The sequence below is a fragment of the Pteropus vampyrus genome, unplaced genomic scaffold (assembly GCF_000151845.1).
Source record: "Pteropus vampyrus isolate Shadow unplaced genomic scaffold, Pvam_2.0 Scaffold208, whole genome shotgun sequence".
NCBI classification, from domain to species: Eukaryota; Metazoa; Chordata; class Mammalia; order Chiroptera; family Pteropodidae; genus Pteropus; species Pteropus vampyrus.
This window is the reverse complement of record NW_011888989.1, coordinates 1194822-1204880: the sequence shown is the minus strand read 5'-3', so window position 1 is coordinate 1204880 and position 10059 is coordinate 1194822. Positions and strand designations below refer to the sequence as shown.

At 36.0% G+C, this 10059-nt stretch overlaps 1 protein-coding gene across 1 annotated transcript in view; it reads right to left on the bottom strand.

Moving 5' to 3' along the window:
- LAMB4 (laminin subunit beta 4) overlaps window positions 1-10059 on the bottom strand; it is a 98089-nt gene that overhangs the window by 82458 nt on the left and 5572 nt on the right. The window contains exons 2-3 of the mRNA XM_023537988.1: window positions 5310-5467; window positions 2086-2221 (exon numbers count right to left, since the gene is read on the bottom strand). Of these exons, the coding sequence (XP_023393756.1) occupies window positions 2086-2221; window positions 5310-5467 (294 nt within the window). The remainder of the gene's footprint in view (window positions 1-2085; window positions 2222-5309; window positions 5468-10059) is intronic.

Genomic DNA, 10059 nt, shown 5'->3' with positions numbered 1-10059 from the left:
CAAACCGGGAATAAGACAAGAATGCCCACTTTCACCACTTTTATTCAACATAGTATTAGAAGTCCTAGCCACAGAAATCAGACAAGAAAAAGAAATAAAATGCATCCAAATTTTCATTTCAGACACACATTCTGCGAGCCTGTGCTGTCGAGGACCCGGATGTGAGAAGCAGCATTGCAAGTCTGCTTGTCTGGCTGTCTTTCTTGTGAACGGAACGTGTTCCTGCTGCAAACACAGGCTTCTCAGGGCTCCAAGTCGGAGCCGAAAACTCATGACCACAGGCTGGCACACAGCACTTGGCACTGCTCAAGGAAACCTGTGAGGATCACCCCCGTCACTGAATAAAGGAGCTTCTCTGTTTTACTGGGATCTCTAAATTTTCCTTTCATATGTTCAAATAAATTTTTTTTCTAAACAACAACAAAAAATGCATCCAGATTAGAAAGGAAGAAGTAAAACTGCCATTATTTGCAGAAGACATGACAATAAATAGAGAGAATCCTAAATAGTCCACCAAAAAACTATCAGAATGGATAAACAAATTCAGTAAAGTAGCAGAAAACAAAATTAATATTCAGAAATTGGTTGCATTTTTATACACCAATAATGAATTACCAGAAAGGGATGTTAAGAAAACAAATCCATTTATAATTGCATCAAAATATAAAATACCTAGGAATAAATTTAACAAAGGAGGTTAAAGATCTGTACTTAGAAAATTATAAGAAAAGAAAGAAATTGAAGAAAATATAAACAAATAAAATCATATTCTGTGTTCATGAATAGGAAGAATTAACATCGTTAAAATGTCCATACCCAAAGCAGTCTATAGATTCAGTGCAATCCCTATCAAAATATCAGTGACATTTTTCGCAGAACAAGAACAAATAATTCAAAAATTTATATTGAACCACAAAAGATCCCAAAAAGCCACAGCAATCTTGAGAAAGAAGAACAAAATTTGGGGTGTCATGCTACCTGATATCGAACTATACTACAAGCCTATACTAATCAAAACAGCAAGGTACTGGCATTAAAACAGACACAGATTAATGGAACATATATAAAATATGTTCTATATCCATATACAAAAATAAACGCAAAATGGATTAAAGACCTAAATGTAAGACCTGAAACCATAAAACTCATAGAAGAAAACATTGGCAGTGAATGCTCTGACATTGTTCTTAGTAATATTTGTTCTGATATATTTCCTCTGGCAAGGGAAACAAAAGCAAAAATAAACAATGGGACTACATCAAACTAAAAAGTTTTGCACAGCAAAGGAAACAACAAAACAAAAAGATAGCCTACTGAATTAAGATTTTTGCCAACGATACATCTGGTAAGAATTAATATCCAAAATTTATAAAAGAGTCATATAACTGAATATCAAACAAACAAACAAACAAACAAACAAACAAACAATCCAATTAAAAATGGGCAAAGGACCTGAATAGGCATTTCTCCAAAGAGGACATACGGATGGCCAATAGACATGAAAATATGCTCAACATCACTAATCATAAGAGAAATGCAAATTAAAACCACAGTGTGGTATCATCGCCTCACAACTGTCAGAATGGTTATCATCAATAAATCAACAAACAAATGTTAGCAAGGATGTGGAGAAAAGGGAACCCTCGTGCAGTAAGAAATGAAATGTCCTTTTTCTCTCTTCCTTTATGTGTTGAAGAAGGAAAAAGCACATGATGTGAACTCGCTCTTTCTCTAGTGTTATTAATTCCACTTAGTGTGTTTCATATTGGGCTTTATTTATTAACACCTCGTACACTTTCTTATTTTTTTTACAAAGAACAAAAGAAAGCAGAGATATTTTCTTCTCCCACATGGGAAGAATGAAACATTCTGAATATGTGCTTAAAATACACTTTGATTTCTCTAGAGGAAAATAATCTTTCTTAAAATGAAAAGAAAATTTGTTCTTATACAGGACTCTACATTCTTGGTGGACAGTGTTCTATTCCCGTATAACTCCTTGCTGTGACATTGTTAAAATTATACTGAAAGGTGTCTTATTAAAAATTTAAAGAAATAAGAAATTGGAAAGAAACTTAATCATACCATTTTCAGATTGCCACCATTTCTTTTCCCTATCTGGTTCAAAACTTGTAATTACATTCTCAATGGTGTGGCTGTTGGATTGGGTGTGTGGATCATATGGAAATCTGGAGTCACAGATGAAGCATTTTTTTTCCCCCTGGAAAAAAAAGAATTGTAATTACTTATTGTTGATCTGAATTTAAAAACAAGCTGTACTTACCATATTGGTCTTTCAATCTGGCTAAAAATAGAAAGCAGAGGAAATAACAAGACATCAAATTTTCCATCAATAGGTGCTTAAATACAATAACAAATGAAATGAAAATATAACAGAACTTTTATAAATTTATATATTTGGGGTAAAAATGCAAATAAATGTGGAAATAATTTTTTTCTCATAATGTAGGCAGATGATCTGGAAGTTATTTTAAACTATAGAGAAATAATTAGGACATACTCTCTGAGTGAAATTACTTCCTTTAGGAAAAAAAAGAATATTTGGCAAGAAACTAATGAAACAATGGGCCACTAGGTTATTTGCAACCATCATCTTTTCTCTCTCAAACATAGTTTTTGGCAGAAAAGCTTCCAGTGCCAAAACATTTACATCACACATGTGAATTCTGTAAAAGATTTTCATAAACTCACAACAGAGTCACACTCTCTTGTCTCACAGACTAGAAGGTCTTATTAGTGAATTGGAACTAGTTTTGTTTGGGATGGGTTTTCAAAGGCTACAACAGCCAACATTGGCCTGTGGCTTTGCTTAATTGAATGAGTCTGCCCGTAGCTGTATTTAGTTAAAACTCCTAAGGAAATCCAAAATTTCCAAAAGACTGCCAATGGCCTGCATAGTTCTTCTTGGCTAATATGTGGGACTCTGAAGGAGCATTTTTGCAAAGCTTTTAGGAAGCAGTTGTTTATTATAACAATCCTCTGCGCTGAAAATTGCCTACAATAGTAAATGTGCTGGCAGGGTCCCGTGAACATTGCTTGAGTTTGTGTCCTGACCATGGCTTACAAGGGCCTACATGATCTCACCAGGGCCACTCCCTTGCCTGTCTTCCTTTGATTTCAGCTCTATCTACCCTCTTTGCTCTTTCTTGAGCTCACCAAGAACTCTCCTGCCTTAGAGTTCTCAAGTCTCCCCAAGCCCCCCACTAAATATTCTTATCTCTTGCTCCTTCCTTTCTTTCAGGTCTCCATTTAAATACTGTCATCTCAGAGAGAGTTTCCTTGACTTCTAAATACCACCACCTCCCATCATTATGGCTTCTGCCACTCCCTAGGCCTTACCCTGCTTGATAATATTTTCTAAGACCTCATCACTATTTAAAACTATTAGATAGTGTTGGATTATTATCTGTTGCCATCATTAGATTTTAAGTTGAATAAAGGCAAGGACTTCGTTTTGTTTATGGCTGTATTCTCTTTACCTAGAATAGTGTCTGGCACACAGTAGATGCTCAATAAAATTTGTTGAATGAATACATGATGATTTTGATGACTATTTTAGGTGGAGTCTGTCAAAGTGAATCAGCCTTTCAAGAGAATCATGTAATCCTTTTATAATCACTGGCCACCATAAGCCTTATACTTGAAGAAAACAAAAATGCCCTTTGGAAATTAAGGAATAATGGAAGCTAGATCAATTCTGCATATGGAGAGGCTTGACCCAGACCTATCTTAAAAGAAGCCCTATAAGTCTACCAAAAGATGTCAAGACTTCAAAGTATTTCCAATAATACTGGGGGAAAGGTTGAACTTCAGGGTTTGTGGGCCATTCTCTCTGTAAACAATTTGGAAGCACAGTCTTTGCTGGTGCTGTCTATGGAGGATGCTTAGTTGTATTCAGTAAGCGGGAGACTCAGCTTGGATAAACTGTGGGGCAATATTGACTTGAGCTTCAGAAGAGAATGCTTTGCTTGGTAGCAATTTGTTATATAATGGATGGGGAAAAAACCCCCACTCTCCATGCTTATGTAGATGAACACTTGTAGCTCCACCTATGATACTATGAAGATATTTTGGGATTTTTTTCCAGCTCTAAGATTTTTAAGATTTCAGTGATTCTCTAGACAAAAGAGGCCTCTGAAGTTTGATTTACTTCTATTTTTGGTGGTTTGAAATTAGGATATAGAAACATCAATTTCTAATTAATGTCTGAGTATGTCATGAGTTGGCTATGACAATAGTTAGTAAATGCCAGTGCTTGAAGAACAGGATGGGTGATGCCAGTGTTGGAAAGTTTTTAATATTAGAGTTGAGAACCACTTCTTTGTCCACAGGACCTGGACTTTGTAAAGTCACTTGAAGTGCCATCCATCCCACCTGACCCAGAGTTGAGCACAACTTCAACAGTGTCATTTCCTTGCATACGTAGAGAATTTGTTTTCTTATACAAGTACTTCCCAAACTTAGAACAGCGCTAAGCACTATGGTATTGTCTTCACTTATTCATAATCATCTTCTTTTGCTAAAAAACAATTAGAATATAAAGCATTTCCCAGAGGCCTCCAGGAGTTGCCTTAAATGAACAATACATGGAAAGCCCAGGCCACTAACACTGGCTTGTGTCCAACTTCCTTTCTGCACATCCTCTCATTGAAGGATTGAAGTGATTTCCTCAGGCTTTTCAACAGGTATGATGCACAGATGACCTTGGGTGCTTGCTTTACTTCCAGAGCACAGGGAAGAAAAAATTCTATAAAGCAACAGGTCCTTTTATAAAACTGGTCTTTAAGAAAAAAACAGCCATAATATAATGTTCACATCGGGATTTTATGGTTTTTAGGCAAGACGATTTCCAAGTGGCCATGCAAAGCTGGCATACAAAGAATTCCAAGTTCCGCAACCTTCTATCTCTAAGGGAGGAGAATAAGAACTCCTGCTTCACATAATGGCCTTGAGTTCCTGGGAGGTCTGCAATCTCCACTGTTCACTCTATGGCTGTCACTAAGGCAGCCAAATAGGATAGCACATTCTATAGTAATTTCCTACAAAGACTGAATCCAACAGTCTTTTATATCTAATTCTAAAGATAACAAGAAATAGATGAGTCAGATCTTCCCTATTTTCTAATCTGTCAAGGTTTTCTAGACTTTGAATCGTATCATTTGTGTCTCAGATGTTCAGGAAGGAGTGTTACCTCCTTAACTGTTGTCTGGACAGCCCCAGATGTACCTGGAAAAGTCTATGTCATTGATTAAATAATGTCCAAACAAGTAAACAAAGAACCAACCCACCTCAAGGTAGCCGAGGATGCAGTATTTCTGGGCTCCGTTTAGCCCGCAGGTAGAAGAAGCCATGAGCTGTGTGCTGCGGCCCACCAGGAGGTTGCCGGTGGTAGGATGACAGACGCCCCTGTTGCATTCATCCTCAGCTTTTGTATAACTGACCAACCCTTGAACACAACAGAAATAGCTACGTAGAAGGCAGTCTAAGGGTAGCAGAAAGCTTGAAGAAGTAACAGGTTAAGTCAGAAAGTTAACAGCCCATTTATTGTTAATATCAGTTCTGTTGATTGTTATGACCCTGGTCGTGAATGCTACTGGTGCCCTCAGGCTGATGGTAATCTTTCAGCCTGGGAGGTTATACCATCTGCATTCATGTCCCCATCTGGGCCAGCCTGCAGCCAATGCCTGAGGAATATATAGTTTGAAGGCTGGCTCGATTGTCTCAGGCTGGGATCAACTCCACGGTGCAATTTATGATCAGAAATTCTCCTGGGAGGAGGCTGAAGACTGACTCCAGCTAGGACCATATTCCATCTTCACTTCTCTACTCTTGCTCCTCAGAGTACTCCTTCCATATATCATGTGCATACAAATCCCTGTCTCAGGCTCTGCTTCTAGGAAACCTGATCTGAGGCAGCCTCTCTGTGCTGGCACAAAGACTAATGCACATCTATGAAGAAGGAGAATTCTACTCTTCTACTGGTTGTTCCAACCTGTACAAAATCAACTGGAGAATTTAAGAAATTCTTGAGGAATAATTTTCTCCTTAAACATGTATATTCAATTGACTCCTTTATAACCTGGATTGTTGGACTCATATGCACCATGGAACAAATCATGACCCTTTGGGATAAAGTGAGAGACTGAGTTCCCGTCTGTGTAGCACACTTATCCCTTGACACCTGCTCTCCAACAGATCTGTCCTAAAGGGCTTTGGTCACAAGAGAGATAACATAATTGCAAGGGAAACCTTATCTCAATTATCAACTCAATTCTCTACTTTTCATGTGTGGCCTCTGAGATAATATTCTTAATCTCAGTTTAAAAAATGTTTTTAAAGTTCTGTTTGTTTTAAAATGTTAAATTCTGAGTTAAGATAACTGTTAAATCTCTATATGTGAATGTGGGGTGGGTAGGGTAATCTATATTATTTCTTGCCTGCAGGGTTTGCCTACAGGGTTTGCTCTTTTATGTTAAAGTTATATTTTATAGCCCATGACATATTAATAGATTTGTTTACTGTTGGGAAGATTGAGTAAAACAAAGTAGAATCTCACTAGGGCTCAGGTCTAAGATTAATACACATATAAAGTTAATGTGAGTCCACTATAATATTTTATTGATAGCTATTTATAGAAATAGTTATATTTCTTCTTTTAAGGTATATTCGAACAGGACAGTATTGTAACTTTTTAAATTTGGCTTAAAGGTTAGACTTCTGTTTGATTCTCAAGGCGAAAATCTAGGCACTAGTTTTTTCTTGATTGCATTTCAAATTATAGACATGATAATTTTGCAGAAATAAAGCAGATTGAAAGACACAGGACCTAGAATAGCTAAAATAATTTTGAAAGTCACTGCTTGATATTAAGGCTTACTCTGTGGTTACAGCAAACAAGAGAATGTAATATTGATAGAGAGATATACCAATGGAACAGAATAAAGGATCCAGAAATAGATACACACAAATATGCTCAACTAATTTTTGAGGTGCAAAGGCAATTTAATGGAGGAAGGATAGCCTTTTCAGCAAATAGTGATAGAGCAATTGGACATCCATAGGCAAAATAATGAGCTGTACCCCAAACCTCACACAAACATTAACAAAAAATGGATAATGGCTTTAAATGTAAAATATAAAACTATAAATCTCCTATAACACATAAGAAAGAATCTTTGAGACTTAGGGCTAGGCAAAAAATTTTTAGAATTGACAACTAGAGTGTGATCCATAAAGATAAAAATTGGTAAATTTGACCTCATCAAAATTTTAAAAAATTAAAAACTTTGTAAAAAGGCAAGCTACAGACTGGGAAAATGTAATTGTAAATCACATATCTGACAAAGCACTTGATCTAAAATACATAAAGTGCTCTTAAAAGTCAACATTAAAAAACCAATCCAATGAGAAATTGGGAAGTGGCATGAATACACATTTCACTGAGAAGATATACAGATGGCAAATAAGCACCTGAAAAGATGTTCAACATCATTAACCATTAGGAAAGTGCAAATCAAAATCACAATAAGATAGCACTACATAATTATCAGAATGACTAAAATTTAAAAAATAGCAGTAACACTAGTTGCTGGAGAGGATGTGGAGAAACAATTACTTGTGGGAATGTAAAATGGTACAGCTACTCTGGGGGAAAAGTATGGTAGTTTCTTATAAAACTAAGCATGTGCTTGTCATATAATCCAGCAACTGACAGACTACTTACTGACTTCTAATGGAATGTCATGTCCACATTACAAATCTTATGTCAGGTCAATGGTATATGCGGGCAGTCAATGATCTTTAATTCGCCTCTACTTTTGTCTGTTTGTCAGGAAAACTGCCTATGTCAGTGGAGGCAGAATTCGCACATTGGCTGCATTCACAATTGAGCCTGAGTGTGCTGTGAGGCAGCGAATGGAAAGTGGGAATGTAAAATGGTACAGCTATTCTGGGAGAAAAGTATGGTAGTTTCTTATAAAACTAAGCATGTGCTTATCATATAATCCAGCAATTGCACTCTTAAATATTTATTCTGGAGAAATTAAATTTACCTTCACACAAAAATCTGTATATAAATGTTCATAGTATCTTTATTTATAATAGCCAAAAACTGGAAACAACACAGATGTCCTTCAGGGTAAGTGGTTAAACAAAGTGTAGTGAATCCACACCATGGAATAGTACTTAGCAAAAAAAAAGGAATTAATCGTTTAAACATGAAACAATGTGGATGAATCTCATAGGGATTATACTGAGTGAAAAAGGCCAACCTCAAAGGTTATAAACTGCGTAATTCCATTTCTTGAATGACAAAATTATAGAGATGGAGAACAGATTGTAGGGGTTAGGGAGGCAGGGAGAGAAGTAGGTGGGGATAGATACAAAGGGGTAGTACTAAGGATCCTCAAGGTGATAGAACTGTTCTGTATGTTAATTATGGTGATGGTTATGTGAATAAAATTGCATAGAATTAACACACACACACACACACACACACAAATAAGTGCATGTAAAACTAGTGACATCTGAATAAAGTCGATCGACTATATTAATGTCAATTTTCTGGTTGTGATATTGTACTATAGTTATGGAAGGTGTTACCACTGGGGGGAAATTGGGTGAAAGGTATATGGAATATCTCTGTATTGTTTCTTACAACTGCATTATCTCTGTATTGTTTCTTACAACTGTAATTATCTCAAAAAAAAAAAAAGAAAAAGAAAAGAAAAGAAAAACAAAACACAAATCCTCTCTCCCTTCAAATCACATCAGCTTCTGGATGGTCAATCAAGTAAACCCCATACTCTAAAATAATACAAACTTGACCTGTTCCAACTGCTCTTACACTCTTTTCTCTTGAGACATGAAAATTTATGCCAAGACCCGATTTCAACAGAAAGGTGTGAGAGGATCGGCCTAAAATGAAAAATAATTACTGCACTATGAACTAAGCTTGGTTTCTCCTCAGTTTTCTCAATTTTAAAAATATGAAGATTTTTTTATAAACTCGTTTTACATCTAATGTATTTCTTTCCTTCAACTTGTCCTCCAAAATGTAGGCTTTTGAAAAATACTGTTTTTTTCTCTTATGTATTCCTTTCCCAAATAAACTATTCTTTTTTTACAGCTTTACTGAAATATAATAGATAATTAGTTGCTAATATTTACATTGTACAATTCAATGAATTTTTCTCTCAATTACAGTTGGCATACAGCAATACATTAATTTCATTTGTACAGCATAGTGATTAGAGATCTATATAATTCACAAAGTGGTCAACCCACTAAATCTAGTGCCCCTCTTCCCCCTTACATATTTATTACAACGTTGTTGACTATTTTCCTTATGCTGCACTTTATATCTCCATGACTATTTTGTAATTATCCATTTGTCCTTTTTCACCATCTCCCCAACCTCCCTCCTCTCTAGTAGCCCTCAAAATATTCTCTGTATCTATGGGTTTGTTTCTGTTTTTGTTGCTGCTGTTGTTTATTTCGTTCTTTAGATTCCACATATATGTGAAATAATGTGATATTTGTCTTTATCTGACTTACTTCATTCAGCATAGTACCCTCTAGATCCGTCAAGGCAATATCTTTTTCCATCCTCCTCCTTTTAGTCTGTGTGCATCTTTTAATCTGAAGTGAGTCTCTTTAGGCAGCATATGTAGGGGTTTTGTTTTCATATCCATTCAGTCACTCTATCTTTTGGTTGGAGCACTTAATTCTTTTCCATTTGATAGGAATGTAGTTATTACCATTCCTTATTCATGTTTTTGATATGTGTTTTTGTATGTTTTTCTCCTTAAAGAAGTCCCTCCAACATTTCCTGTAATCAGTATAGGTGATGATGAATTTCTTAGCTTTTTTTTTGTCTGGGAAAATATTTATTTGTCCTTCGACTTTAAATGATAGCTTTGCTGGATGAAGAATTCTTGGTTGTAGATCCTGGGTTTTCATCACTTTGAATATTTTGTGCCAAGCTCTTCTGTCCTGCATAGTTTCCTTTGAGAAATCGGTTGCCAGTCTTATGGGTGC